Source organism: Amia ocellicauda, chromosome 1 (genome assembly GCF_036373705.1).
Source record: "Amia ocellicauda isolate fAmiCal2 chromosome 1, fAmiCal2.hap1, whole genome shotgun sequence".
Taxonomy (NCBI): Eukaryota; Metazoa; Chordata; class Actinopteri; order Amiiformes; family Amiidae; genus Amia; species Amia ocellicauda.
In genome coordinates this window covers 56380149-56394885 of record NC_089850.1, presented here as the reverse complement: position 1 = coordinate 56394885, position 14737 = coordinate 56380149, and the positions used below count along the sequence as shown (strand labels likewise).

At 43.3% G+C, this 14737-nt stretch overlaps 2 protein-coding genes across 3 annotated transcripts; one reads left to right on the top strand and one right to left on the bottom strand.

The window, feature by feature from the left end:
* Positions 1-1174: 1174 nt before the first annotated feature.
* Positions 1175-3344, bottom strand: ufc1 (ubiquitin-fold modifier conjugating enzyme 1). The gene is made up of 6 exons (XM_066710231.1): positions 3193-3344; positions 2590-2657; positions 2378-2441; positions 2199-2275; positions 1767-1857; positions 1175-1469 (listed from the first exon to the last, which is right to left on the bottom strand). Exons 1-6 carry the CDS (start codon positions 3313-3315, stop codon positions 1389-1391), a joined length of 504 nt encoding a protein of 167 aa, XP_066566328.1. The 5' UTR covers positions 3316-3344; the 3' UTR covers positions 1175-1388.
* Positions 3345-3622: 278 nt separating this feature from the next.
* LOC136753817 (mitochondrial import receptor subunit TOM40B) lies at positions 3623-12383 on the top strand. Of its 2 annotated transcripts, none has more exons than XM_066710207.1 (10): positions 3623-3787; positions 4432-4621; positions 5097-5164; positions 6027-6119; positions 6851-6952; positions 7816-7921; positions 8372-8494; positions 8625-8701; positions 8876-8978; positions 9222-12383. In XM_066710207.1, exons 2-10 carry the CDS (start codon positions 4477-4479, stop codon positions 9359-9361), a joined length of 957 nt encoding a protein of 318 aa, XP_066566304.1. In that variant the 5' UTR covers positions 3623-3787; positions 4432-4476; the 3' UTR covers positions 9362-12383. The 2 variants fall into 2 exon arrangements, with proteins under 2 accessions (XP_066566304.1, XP_066566311.1); XM_066710214.1 differs by having other exon boundaries at positions 4417-4621.
* Positions 12384-14737: the final 2354 nt, after the last annotated feature.

Below are 14737 nucleotides of genomic sequence, written 5' to 3'. Positions count from 1 at the left end.
CTTTAAACGCCCTAATTCAATTTAAACCTTATATCCTTGCTACACTGAACCTACTGGTAAACATACTGGTTTCTGTGTACAGGCCCCTATGCAGCCATATTGCCATGCTGAAACCTGCTTGTCCACATGTGCCTTTCAGTTAATGTCTAGTAAGAGTACATCTACATACAACCTAAACCTAACTGGTGCTGAAGATGGCTCTGACAATTGTTCTTGAGTGCACCTTTTCCATCTTGGTTTTAAGAGCAGATTCTGTTTTCAACAGGTGACCAACCCTCTCTAACACTCTGGTCTGAAGTGACCAATGCAAGAGTTACAGAACTGTGTGAAGGAAAACCAAACCTGTTCCTCTTTAATACATAATTTTACAGACAAGGCAACCGAGGGGACGAATACCCATGGGAGAACGGTGACATGAACACATCCAGCATCGTGGGCCCCTGGCCTGCTCCGGCGGGACCCAGTGTGACCCTCACCTGTGAGGGCTGGTCCTGACGCACTTTAGAGCTGGTTTCACAGAACCAGGTTCGCACTAGTCTTAAGATTCCCAGTGTGAGGTTTGGGTAGGGTGATCTAAGACTGGAACTAATCTAGGAGTTGGGAGACTGAGGAGTGGTGGTGTTTGGTGTGGTGTGCATCTTTATATTCTTCTCAAGAACTCTTCAGACCAGTGCACTGTGACCACACATAACATGGGGATTGTTTAGAACCATTTCCACAGCGAATAAAGACGTGTGTGTGTATATATATATATTTATTTATCTGTGATGTATACATAAACAAAGTGTTGTCATTTACTGGGAGAACTGGGCAATGAAGTCCCTCCTACACTCATTACCGAAGAGATGAGTGTAGAAGGAACTCTTAACTGCTAACTGGGTTTGATGTTGATTAGTTTGGCAACCTTTTTATTTGTTTTAGCTGCCAGTTCAGTAAGTCATTATCTGGTATGTCTCTTCCCACCAGTGTTCAGATACATGACCAATTTCACACTCACTGGAGAGAGAGAAATACATTAAATGGAAAAAAAAAATCATATGGGGAATCTTATAGATTTTAAGTACTTTTTGTTTTCTTTTCCAAGCAAATTGTGAACAGTACTGTTCCCCTTTTAAAAAGGCTTTCCATCCCCTCAGGATTCCCAGAACAGAAGCGAGGACTGGTCTTCAGACTGGCGAGTTTCCTTTACATTTATTGTGGTTCATTTAGTTCATGCAATTGGGCAAACATTAATTAAGAATATGCCCCGGGATGTGGCTAATGTCAGAAATGGCGTTCTGGATCGGGGGCTGGAGACTGTACAATTGGGCGCCGCCGAGTTCGGAAACTGGTCATGCCTGTTCCTGCTGACCACTCTCTCCCTCTCTCTCTCTCTCACGTGTGGTGACTCAGCTGTTCTGCTGTTCTTTGTGCACAATCAGCCCCTTTGCGATGAGGTCGGGGATTTCCACAGCCAACCAGGGTCCCAGCTGGGGGAAAAGGAGGGAGAGAAGAGAGACTAACTAATTGAATCACTTTTTGACTAATCACTGAACTTGGTTAGATTAAGAGGCACCGCTACTGATACAATATGATTTGCAGCCTGGTTTATGTTTTCCATACGCCTTGGGTCTGAAAGGTCTGCTTATTTCGATATCAAAACAATGACAAGTGAATTATTTTACTTAATCCACATTCCGGATTCCATGTTTCCAGTTTGCCCAGGATTCTCTGCACTGTGCTGTGAGCCGTGCCCCGTAAACCAGTGAGTCCAAAGTGGTACGCACCCCGAGAGCCATCAGGTGAGCCAGTCCGAATTTCGGGACGTTGCGGGCCCACAGGGGCTTGAAGTGGTCCGTCAGGCAAATCTTTCCCCCTCTGTAGAGATGCAAGAACAAGAGGCATTTTCAACATCTAATAAGCATTAACTATTGGGTGTGGCATAAAGTACCTTAACACACTAAAGTCAATAAGCTAGTGGAGGCAAAGGTTGCTACATTTCATACAGGAAAGCCTTTTATGCAATAGGTCCAACCACAACCCTTCCAATTAAGGTTCCAGTTATTTTCTTTACATTAATATTGAATTGAATCCATTTTGGACCAATGGGAAGGCAGCCTGAGAATAGTGGAATAGATTGTGCATTGCTTGTGAAGGGAAATATCCAGCTAAGCCACCAGAGATTTGGCCTTCATAGGGAGACAGAGCAAGAAGCTGACCTGTACATTTTGGCGGTCTTGCCATCCAGCTCTGGGATGGCAACTTCAGGAGCCGTAGCGGGATAGGTGACGGGAATCTTGAATGCAGAAAAGGCAGGGAGAAGACATCGATATGAGTGGAAAAGAAACGACGAATCAGACTGCTCAGCAATGGGGCAAATCTTGGTTCCCATACTCACATCAAACTCCACATCGAATTCATACTTCAGCAAGTCGTGGATATACCAGCATTTGCCAAACCACCTGCAAAAAGGGAAACCCACGAGGAGAGGAATTACAGACAGTATGCTTGATTTAAGAAAAGCCCTGGCTGTTGTAAACACACACTCATCCGCCAAAGCCCCACAGGAACGAAATACAAAACGGCGACATTCAATACACACGCACTGACCTGGTGCCCTCCTTATTGGACTCCAGCCTGAACCAGTCGTTGTCAGCTTTCTTGTTGTTCTCCACATACTAGAGGGAGAAACACTACCAGTTAAGTTTACTGGGATTACATTGCTACTGGGTTTGGTGGAGAACAGACTGCCTCACTAGGGCTAACACACATTTCATAAAAGGGGCAAAGGAAGAAAGTGTGAAAAACATATTGTAGCTACATTTGCATTTCAATGAGAACTGAACGTCACCATAAACAAAACGGCTTATTAAGATTAAAAGACACACGAGTATATGCGTTTACTGTAATGTCAACCATTAATGAATCAGAAACATAAAACAAGTTTTTCACAAACCATCCAGGCAATCGCTAGTGACGTGTCAAGCTGTCAAACCAATTACGTCATTTTTTTAATGAATGGAAACGTAAAATGAATCCAAGTCAGCAGGTATTCATTTGCAATATTGTGTACTTTTACTTTTTGAATATTAAGCCATCATTATTTTATAATACATTTTGTAAAATCCTAAGACTTTTACCGTCCGGACAGCTGTACCTCAACACCCGTATGTGTCACTTAAAAATCCAGTTTCCCGAGCTGTCATGTCTTACTTTAATAAGCGCCAGGTATTCCTCTCTCAGTCTCTGCACCCACAACTCCTTATCTCTGGGTCCCGAGTTGGTTTTTAGGATTGGGATTTCCGATACTGCTTTCCGAGTCGCTTCGTCTGCCATCTTGGACGGGGGAAGGGGCGAAACCGGAAGCGGAACTTTCTTACTATGAGCTGTCAGTGGGAGGCCGGATTTAAATAAAGGATGGACCAGGACATCTTACACGTGTATAGAGTTAAACACTAACAATGTGCACTTAATTGCTTTATACCGAAACATTAGTAACAACAATGCTTAGGTTTTACGAATAATTATATTTTACTATTTTAGTTTGCGTCAAGAGTTGGCCATGCGGAACAGAAGCCTGGAGGAAGCGTTTCTGGGGGAATCCCGGCGGGTTGCACCGAGGTCGCTCCAGTTCCGTCTGAGGCAGGAATTTGGCAAAGGATGCTCTTGTATAATAAGCATCCCATTCATTTTTTTGCTTGGTGTTTAACCTTTCCTCTCGGTATCAATCCTACAAGGACTGTCATGCACATTACACGCGTAGGACTCTGATCACTGGTTGTTGCACAGAAAATGCCATTTTAAACCCGTAAGTATGATTAATTATTTATAGAAAGGTAACTTTGTAGCTGTCGCCTTGTCGCAACCGCTGTCGAAATGTGTCAATAAATAAAACCCATTTTCTTTTTATATCAAATCAATGAAACCTGTTATTTTTATTTTGGAAATGGAAAATAGTAACACTCAAACGGTGACACTTGACACGCTGCTGTAAAATGCTTTTTTTATTATTTATTTATTTTTTAATAATGCAGTTATGGTTTGGTCTGCATTCAATGTCATATCAGAGCTAGAAATCATTCACATAAATACACTTGGTCATGTTAAATGTTTTCCAATATTTTATTAGAAATAGCATCTGAAGAAATTAACAATTATACCTATATTTGTTACAGTCATGTCCAAACTGTTAATATAATTATGCATTTTGGGGATGGGTTAAATTCAAATGTTGATGTCCTATAGTAAGGTTTCACGCATCTGTAATTGAAATGCTCTTTCCAATAGACAGTTATACAGTCAGCATTGCATCACTGAAGTGACACTATTAATGTGTTTGCAGTCTCTGTACCAGATAAATGAGGTTTTAACTTATTTTTTAAAATAAGTCAATTCAGTCCAGTTCCCTTATAAATAGCAACACCTAATACATAACAGTGTCTGTTCCCTCAGGTGCCTGCAGTTTAGGTTGCACATTGTCGTCCCCTGCTGGCCCCCATGGGCAGTGTCCTGGCCCTGTCCTCTCGCCCTGCTCGCCTGAACTCCCCGTTCCCGCAGGACCGGCCCCTCTCACGTTGGGACAGGAGAGAAGGGCGACTACCCAACCCGGGGGGCTTTGACGGCCTGCACCGGAGCTGCAAAGGTACTGGAGCTGCAGGGAAGCAGAAGAGACTGTTGCCTTACGTACTTCATGTTATTACTGACTCAGGATGACACTACAATGTGCATATGGGTCTGATGGAATGGAAAGCATTCTGTATCTTGAAATAGGTGGAATAAGATGCACATTACTCACAGTCTCAGACATTTAAGCTTTCATGAGTGACAGGATTCCAAACACAAAATATCAATTGTTTTGGGGGGTTTTACCTTATTTTCATTACAGTACGTCCTGTCTTTGTGTTACTGCTCCACTGCTCCACAACAGCCTGCCTCTCACTAAAGCCGCAATTTCTGGTAAACGAAACGGATGCAAAACAGGCATCAAGGAAAAGCACCTTCATAAACAACGTCGTAAAATAAATATAATCTTCCTTAAACTTAAATAGTGTGGTAAAGCACCAGCGTGGGGGGGATTTTAATTTTCAATTTTGTTATCATCTTCCTTCCTTCTCCAGATGTCTTTCCACAGCAGACTGAAGGTGTCAAGCTGATCATCAACAAGACCATAAGCAGTTTCTTCAAGGTGAGATGCCGGACACGAGCCGTTCCTGTCTTTCCTGTCGATCCCGGTTCTCATTCTCATTCTTGGCGTGACATACCTCGACATCTAGTCAGCTGAGTAAATAAACCAGTGGCATCCAAGATGCTTACGATAATGAACTGGGGCAGGAATATTTAAGAGACCTTCCAGCAACTCAGAGAGGGCTGCTTTCACATTCACATTTGGGTAAAATGCCAGTGTTTGCCGGAAATGTGCATAGGCAGGGCAGTCTACTGCATTGTTCTCATGCAATTAAGTGGGTAAGTGAAGTCGAGCAGTCTAATCCTGTAAGTAGTTCTGTGCCCGAGCTCTGGGCCTGATACTAATTCCTGCAAATCATTAAGCATACTCTTAGAAAAAGTAGAACCAAACCATTTGTAAGTAAAAGAAGTTAAAATGGCTTAAAGTGAGTGGTAGGGTTACAAGATACCCCTTTCAATATCAACTTCATTGTAGGTTTGGACTTTCTTTTTGCCCATCTTGCGGGTATTGTCCCCATCTCAGCCTGAGTTTTCCTCTTTTGCCCGACTCACGCAGAGCATCTGAGTTGTTTATGTAGGTTTGGAAACTGCTGCTAAGGAGAAAAGATCATGGCTAATGTGGGTCACATCCCTAATGTCCTGTAAATGCCAGGAAAGGTCTTTCTTCTGCAAATGTGTCTACTTTCCATCCCCTCCACTCTCCCCCCCTTAGGTACCACAGCACATGCCCCCTCCCATGATCTGAAAGGTTACCCTCAGACAAGATGGTTCTAGACAAAGCATGTCGGCTGTACCTTGCCAAGTCATTAACTATCACGAGTCGCTCTGTTTGTTTGTAATGTTCTCTCTGACTGTTGTTCCAGGTGAGCCACACCTTCCACCTCAGTGCCGTGGGGCCGTCGAACTACCGCTTCCACGCCTCCTACCTGCAGTCAGACACGGACAGCAAACAAGTGGTGAGCAAGCAGCAGTGCCTTATCTCTGTCAGGGCCTCAGATGAACCTTTTTCCATATAATAAAGTCCTAGATGAGGGTTACTGCCAAATGTCCCTCTCGTCTCGTCAAATGTCAGGCACCAGTTGTGTCCCCCTGTGCAGAAGGAGCCGTCGAGTTCGTAAAACCTAGCTTTTGAATTCCAGTCAGACTTTAAAAATATGCACGTGAATGAGTCGTTAACAGAAGGAGCAAGGATTTGACTGAAGAACACTCTCCCGTGTTTACAATTGGTCAGATGTGGATGAATGGAGTTCAAAAGTAATTAAATATAAGTTAAAATTGGTTTTGTTTGTTTTTTAATCATATGTCTTCATGTTAAAACAAAGGCCAGATCTAGTTCAGCTGCTATTTGTATTGCCTTTTCATCTTCTTTCATCTTTCATCATTAATGAGAGTAGTCTGGTACTGGCTTCCTTTCTAATATGTATGGGTAGGAAAGTGAGTTAAATGCACTGAACAAAACGCCTATGGCTAGAAAACAGCTCATCCACAGTGAGAGAGAAGTCATAAATCAGCGAGTTCTCAATTAAAGGTTAAATACTTCTGTGATTAACCCTAAAGCACAGAAGAATCCTTCCTTGGCAGATAAATAATTAAGTTCAAGGATGAAATACATACGTTTTGATACAAATTAGCTGCTAAATTGCGGTGACCTACAGTCAACAAACGCACACTCTTCCTCTCTCGGCAGGACTCCCCCATCCTGATTGGGGAGATGGACTCTTCTGGCAGTTTGAACGCTCACTCTCTGCTACACCTGAGCGAGCGAATCCGAGCCAAAGCAGTCTTTCAGGTGAGCCAATCGACAAAGACCAGACCGGCAGAGTAGGAGTAGACGTTTTATTGTGCTCTAATTAGGCTGATATAGTCAGTTCTCCCTTTAACATTCTAATGATCTAGTACACAATAGTTCATTAATTTGTAAAATATACCCACCAGAATAAGCCATTGATCTATATAATAATTAATCTCAGAGTAACAACAGACTCCCAATTACTCAGTGAATCTACTTACTTTAAATCCAAGATGTATGATATTATGTTTTTAAGTCGTTGCTGGCTTAACATTTTATTTCAGTGTGTACTGCTTCACATAATTTAATTATTGAATCAATTTAATCCGCTAGACAGGTTTATCCTGAGCACAATGCAAATTATTTTACGTTCTGCTACAGGAGAGCGCTGAGGAACTTTAAAAATGCAGAGAAATGCTCAAAAGTGCTCTGAGGGCCAAGGAGGAGAATAGATTCCCTTAGCTAAGATTTAGTTAGACTTAGTTATGTAATACTCAGAGTAGTGGTCTAAATAGAGACAGGCTTTGAAACAGTTCTTGTATTTAAATACCAGATTCTACATAAATTCCTTCCATTTTAATGACTTCCTAGTGTCCCTCAACGATTGGGCTTTGTTTTTGGAACTGCAGTGACAAATCGTGTGTGTTGATTTAACAGCTTGGGTGTATTAGCAAAAGAGGGGGTTAGAACAAGCCAAGCCTCATTCAAAATGTTCCAAAGTATCTCCTGGCCTTCTCACTGAATGCCACCTGCCGCGCCAATTCGGTCCGCTTCTGTCTGGTTCCTTAATGAGACATGAGCACGCTCAGCGAGGAAAAGACGAGAAGGTCGGGACCGATCTGCCTTCTCTCTCTGTGCGTTAGACCCAGCAGTCCCAGTTCGTCACCTGGCAGTTCGAGACTGAGTATCGGGGCAGCGACTTCACCGCCGCCTGCACCCTGGCGAACCCGGACGTCCTCAAGGAGTCAGGTGAGCCCGATCGGCTGAGCTCTCTGGACCAGACAGGACGTGGCGTGGATCGGCCTCTGTTGTCTGACCACGTACAGATCAAGCATATGTCATACGCTCCAAGTGACTGGTTGTTTCAGGAATGTTGGTATTGCGCCATGTAAAGCAGTTTTGAGCTTCACCGCGGTTGTGTACAGACTACAGTTCGGCTTTAGAGGGGTCATAGTCTGTGATCTAAAAGCTAGCAAAATCACATTCTTTGCAACAATATCTGTGTTTGTGATCCACTTATCTTTGCGTTCTTAAAGTACAGTCATACTATAATTAAAGTCTAACAATAGCCTCTATGTTCTGGGACACACCCTAGCTTTAATGATTTAAGTAGCTTTAATGATTCAAGGCTTTGGACAGGTTGCGCTGGTCCCAGAGTAACCCTTTCCTCACTGTCTGTTGTGTTTTTCCGGGGGACAGTAATCATGGTCGCACACTTCCTCCAGAGTGTGTCACCGCAACTGGTGCTGGGAGGGGAACTGGTGTACCACCGGGGTCGGGCAGAGGAAGGGGGCATCCTCACGCTGGCGGGGCAGTACTCGGGTAGGTGATGCAGCACGACGTGGCATCGGGACATACAGTGGTCCCCTGTACCCTGCTCTAAAAAGAAAAGCCTGTGGTTCTGTCTCTGTGTTGTGTAGACTGAATGGTACTCTGCTGTTTTCTTTACAAGGTCCAAACTGGGTGGCGACTTTGAATGCTGGGAAAGGAGGGGCCCACGCCAGTTACTACCACAGAGCCAACAAACAGGTGGAGTACAGGCTGCTGCAATGTGACTCCAGGACGTTGCTCTCTCTGTGTCCGTCTGACCCACTGACGAGACACCGTCACGCTCATCAGTTCTGAACGTTTGCGTGTGGGAATCACGGCTTGAGATCTTTGTTTTGTGACCAGCATCCCTGTGCTCTTGTGTTGGTTGGACAGATCCAGGTGGGTGTGGAGTTTGAGGCCAGCACGAGGACTCGCGAGACCACCTTCTCCTTCGGCTACCGGTTGGACCTCCCCGAAGCCAACATGGTCTTCCGAGGTAGGAGCGCCGGTGACAAGAACGGTCGGAGGAGAAAATTATTGGGGTGGGGGGTCAAGTAGGGAAGGTACAGCGCTAGGAATTGCTTTAGAGATCTGATTCTATGTTGTCACACAATTAAATGTGGAAAAGTCCAAAGGGAGGCTTACAAGTGTAACCTGTGCCATATTTTCAGATTTGTGCGATTTGTAAGGGATCGTGTTTATGGGTTTCAGATTTTTTGGGGTGTTTGATCTCTTGCAGGGATGCTGGACAGCCGGTGCATCATCGGGGGCGTCCTGGAGAAGCGCCTCTCCCCTCTGCCCGCTGTCCTGACGCTGGGGGCGTTCGTCAACCACCGGGGGGACAAGGTGCAGTGCGGGCTGGGCGTCACCGTGGGCTAGCCGCCCCACACGCCAGACAGCAGCCGCTCCCTGGAGCTCTCGAGTCCAGACGCACCGTGGGAGACTGCGATGCCGGGTCGCTCCGGCCTGTCCACCCACGGCTGCAGATCTGCAGGGGTGGGAGGGCTGTGGCAGACCCGGTCCAGAGACTAGAGCTTCAACACTGAAAGGAAGGGGGGAGCTCTGGGTTGTTGGTGTGCAGCTCTGGAGTCTTGGCAATCCAGGAGGACTGCGTCAAATGAACCCTGCTCTAACCGACCCACCTCTGTAGACTTCCACCCTTCCGCTCTCGGAGTCCTCTTCCGAACTACCAGAAACCCTGAGCTTGGCTTGGCCTGTAGTGTAAGAACAAGGCTGTCCCCGTCCGGATTGGGTCCCGAGGAGAGAAGCATCTAGGCCTTTGTCAGCTGTTGCCAGACCAGTCAAATTAGCTAAAGAGTATCTGGGCGTTTGTGTCGAGTGATCTTCGGATTTTGACCAAACTCCTGCGTATTCGGTCGGCTTGAAATGTTTCCATGTTTTTGTAAATCTATGATTGAAGATTGACCATTAAATCCTGCTGGTCTGGGGCAGTATAGAACCAGTGCTGGGCACTCTTCCACCACTGCAGGTCAGTCAATTGGACAGTTACCTCTGTCAATGCAGGAATATGGAGTGGAGTTAAACCGCCAACCCTACACTTCAGTTAAATGCTCTGAAGTGTCTCTATTAGATCCGAAAAAAGGATATATCCGAAGAACCTCTGAGTAAGGAATTGCCACAGTGGGGATAGTAAAATAGGCAAAAATAAGGTAGTCATGAGAGCAAGAGTCACAGTAATGTATTAATCATACAAATTCCATTTCACTGAGGGCAATTCAGTTCTAGCAATCCTGTTTTTTTTTGCACTTTATTCCTATAGTCTAGGAGTCCATTCCTTTGCAATCAAGATTGTATCCTGTAACTTGAAGAAATAGGCAATAGATTGAAGTTTTATGTTTTTGTGCAATATATATTTTACACATAGAAGTTACCCTCTGTACTTACAGTGACTAAACAGACAAAGAAATGGGCTTTATCGAGGAACGAGTTTCAGTGCAATTTGATCTCCTTGTTTTGAATGTGTAACCGACAGTTTAATCGATGGGAGACCAAAGGCAGAAAAGCAAAGCTTTCTTCAGAGCCTTTGGCCTTATTCCTAATTGAACATCCATTGGAAGCACAATTGCAGGTGTCCCAGGATTCGGCAAGTCTGAGATATTAAGAAATATACTTGCATCGAGACTACATTTCATATTCTACCCACTCGACTGAAATTGTTCATTGCTCAGCTCAGGTGCACTTTAGGGAAAGCAGCTTCACACAGGCAAGGCCATTTGCTTTGGAAAAGAGAACAAAGTGAATGTCCCCATTGTTCTTTACATTATGAGGCATCCAGATATAAATCAGAATTCAAATGTTGATGGTGAGGAATTTGTGTTTGGTTTTTAATTAGTTTTTTCCTCCCATTGTCATTTGGTTACTGTCAGCAATGAAACACCGATCCCAAGCCCCCCTATAACTGTAATTCAATAAAAACATCACATGCATACTATATATTACATTAAAATATCTGTTTTCATATAAATATCCAGACTATATAATGAATATATAATCCTCTAAAGTTAAACCAGGGATTTTCTGGTGTTCTTATCAGAGTGAACAGGGTTTCATGTTGCTGTACGGCTTTGTTTGTCTTCTGTTGTTGTTGTTTTAAATTGTGTTCATTTTGGGGAGGTTCAGACTACTAAAACAGTTAATGTGCCATCAGGTGTCGTTTTACCCCAGGAGGACTGATTCCTATGAGCAGTAGAATGTGTGCTGTGCAATTTGTCCTATTCTGGTCAAACACACATGATTAAACCAGCCGGGAGGGTCATTCAGCCGCATGATTACCTGGAAGCATTATGGTCCAGTCATTAATGTTGTTGCTCTCCCTCTTTCATGATGTTCGGCAGTTTGTTTATGTTTAAATTAATTGTAGCTCAAGCTTTTCAAGTGCACAGTGGAACGCCTTTAAATTTATTTGAAATTAAGTAGGAGGGGGAAGCGTATTAGTGTCGCATAGTGTGCTGGGGAAAGCTTTAATAAGAACATAAGAAAGTGGAATATCGAGAGGAGGCCATTCGACCCATCATGCTCATTTGGTGTCCATTAAGTGATCCAAGTGATTTGAATGTTCCCAAATTGTCTCTTCAGCCACATCGCTGGGGAGTTTGTTCAGATTGTGACGCCTCTCTGTGTGAAGAAGTGTCTCCTGTTTTCTGTCTCGAATGCCTTGAAGCCCAATTTCCATTTGTGTCCCCGGGTGCGTGTGTCCCTGCTGATCTGGAAAAGCTCCTCTGGTTTGATGTGGTCGATGCCTTTCATGATTTTGAAGACTTGGATCAAGTCCCCACGTAGTCTCCTCTGTTCCAGGGTGAAAAGGTTCAGTTCCTCAGTCTCTCAGTAGGACATTCCCTTCAGACCTTCCCTTAATCTTCTAGGTGCCTGTCTTGCACTGATAAACTTCCCCACCTCTTTTCCCTTTTACCAAGCCTTGGGGTATAACTGATTATAATGAGAAATATTATTCTTAGCTGCTTAAGCAATCAAAGATCATGATTTCAAGGAATATTGCCTTGTTACCTGAATTGGCACAATAAGCATATTGAGCAAGTATTGCCTTATATTTATTCTGTGTTGCACAAGGAGTCTGTATTGTCTTGTAAAAGCAGATATTGTGTTTATTTGACTGTTTTTAATGTATTTATTTGTTTAACCATCATTCTTTTTTGTGTATGTTGTTCCTTAATATATTAAATAAATGCAGATGTACCACAATGTTCCTAATTTTCCTCAATAGACACTGCTTGCCTATCCTTCCATTGTTTTCGGTTTCATAAAGGACACGTTTGTAGTCCCTCTCAGAGTCCTGGCCAGCTGTTGCGATGTGTCACTATTCGGCAGTTTGTGTAGAGGGACAGTCAACTCCAATGTGAAATAAAGACACCTGCTGTACTGACTTATGTCTGCCAGCCTCTTCTGTACTGATAAAGGTTTATTTGGTGTTACGTGACTGTTACAGTAGTCTCATTTGCATAAAATATATAGTTCACTTTTTTATCTATACCTTTGTGCTCTTACTATCTGTGCCTCACTTTGTATTAGTTTTTGCAATTGTTTGTTTTTCATCACTTTCAAAAGGGTGCTCAGACTTTTTGTACAACCGTGTAATGTTCCTCCCTCACAATCCTATGGCTATTTGTAGTATCTATTGAGAACCAATGACCTGTGCTTATTGTCAGATGCTTTATGTCACTTAAGAGACAAAGGGTGACCAAACCAGTACACCAAGGCTTCAATTAAGTTACCCTTAATTCTTCAATTTGTTAAGACTTAGAGACCTTGCTTGATGATTGAATCAGGTATTTGGGCTAATTGAGTCAAATAGAGACCATTTGGAACAAACTCAAGCAAACTCTTTAGCCTTCAAAGACCTTTAAACCTGCATTGGGACTCATCTGGGCCAGCGATGGATCCAAAGTGATTGGTCTACAAAATTAATTAAAAAATGAAATTGTAAAAAGTGCAGAGCCTTGTCTTTAAATGACAATCCCCAGATGCCCATGAAAAAGTCAATTTGAGCGGAAACCTTCATACGTGCGGTAGGACATGCAAAGCCAGCTACTACATTCTTGATGACATATTTTGATGCATAGTGTTGTATGACTAACATTGGATCTTTGTCTGTGTATTTTTGGAAGAGCACCTTCAGTTACACTTTCTTTCTTATTTCTTGTTTGAATTTGCATTTTTGTTGTTTGTTTGTTTTATTCTCAGTCGGCATTTTGAAGTGTGCACCTTGATGTGCACATTCTGAGAAAGGTTTGAGGAACTACGTATTTTTATAACTCAGTTATTTTCCTCTCCAGTTGAGTGTTGTTTTAGTAGATGTATGAGATAAGCTGTCGGGTGATGACTGCATTAGAAGCACAGACTCCAGCTACAGAGAAATGCCACCAGAAATAAAACAAACAAAGGCAAAGAAACAAAATTACTAATTTAAAGATGGAAGTGTAGTAAAAAGCAGCGCTTAATTTGTAAATCATGAGATCCTGGAGTACAATGTGAAAGGGACAGAGTGCAGATACGAGGGGGAGTGGAGGTAGTGGAGCGCTTAGTGTGATAACTTAAAGCTTAACATCAATATAACGCACTTCCCATGCATTTAACCATAATCAGAGGCTATTATGCCTACTCTGACAGGGTTTAAAATAAATAAATAAAGGTGCAAGTTCCATTTTTTTAATGTGATGAGGAGGTGCCGGAGTGCTAACATCCTCAAAATGGGAGATCAAATTAAACCCTGGTAAAAAGGTAGAAATTGGACTCCATGTGGGCTACAGTCATTCTTGTGGGCTTTCCCATCTTTGCAGATGATAAGATTTGTGTCATTTTTAAGAAGATAGACAAGGTAGACAAGTTTTAAAGGGTACAAAAGTCAACCTGCTTTGCATGGAGGTCTTTTCTGATTAAAATGAATACTGCCTCACCACCAGGCTGCTCACAAGAGTGTTAAATCCAGAAACGGCTGTGAATGCTTCTGTTGGAAGACAAACACACAAATGTAAACCCCTAAAGGGCTGTTTGACACACAATCTGAAACCTGTTTCAAGAACCAGCAGAACTGGAATCGCAGGTGGGGGTGAGCACCTTGGTATGTGGCTTTTATTCTGCTGGTTAACAGTGTAACGTAAGCGCTCTCAGTCCCTGGGAAACAGCTGGAGAATTCACACACTCACAAGTGAGTTACACAGTGGGTTTCAGATGCACAGCAGTGTTGTGTGTCCCTGGACCTGATATCCCATCAAGACCACAAAGTACCTGTTTTGCCAACATACACAGAAGTGTAAACGAGTTGGTGGTAAAAGAGTTTTGTTTCCCAAAATCAAAGTGAGCTTTTGAAGTTTAGGAAGTTGCAATGCTCACCTGATAGTTTCGTAACCGGTTTGTTGGGCCAAGAGTATTCTGAAGAATGGGGCAGAGGACCACTGTAGTAAACCCAAATATAATCCTCACTTACATTGAACTGTTGTATTACACGGTATTCACCCTTGAAGGTGAACAATCATCAACACACAAAGGACTTAACTTTTAAAGACTAAATTGTGGGAAATAGGTACCCTTCCCTTTTATTAATTTATTTGTGCCGGTCCTTGCTGTTCAATGGTATCGTGCTCACTGGATAGTTAAGGGCTGTGTGGCATGAGTATGTTCAGTCAGAGGTGTGTCTGTCCCTGTCCCCCAAGGCGATACCTGCATTGTGCATTGTTGTAAAAGACTCTCTCTCTCTCTCATTGGCTGTCTCTCTCTCTC

Coding starts and splice junctions, on each gene's coding strand:
- ufc1 (XM_066710231.1), bottom strand. CDS start 3,315: ATGGCAGACGAAGCGACTCGGAAAGCAGTATCGGAAATCCCAATCCTA. Junction 1,858..2,198: donor AAGACCGCCAAAATGTACAG/GTCAGCTTCTTG, acceptor GCATCTCTACAG/AGGGGGAAAGATTTGCCTGA. Junction 1,470..1,766: donor CTCACCTGATGGCTCTCGGG/GTGCGTACCACT, acceptor CTTTTCCCCCAG/CTGGGACCCTGGTTGGCTGT.
- LOC136753817 (XM_066710207.1), top strand. CDS start 4,477: ATGGGCAGTGTCCTGGCCCTGTCCTCTCGCCCTGCTCGCCTGAACTCC. Junction 4,622..5,096: donor CCTGCACCGGAGCTGCAAAG/GTACTGGAGCTG, acceptor TTCCTTCTCCAG/ATGTCTTTCCACAGCAGACT. Junction 8,495..8,624: donor GCTGGCGGGGCAGTACTCGG/GTAGGTGATGCA, acceptor TTTCTTTACAAG/GTCCAAACTGGGTGGCGACT.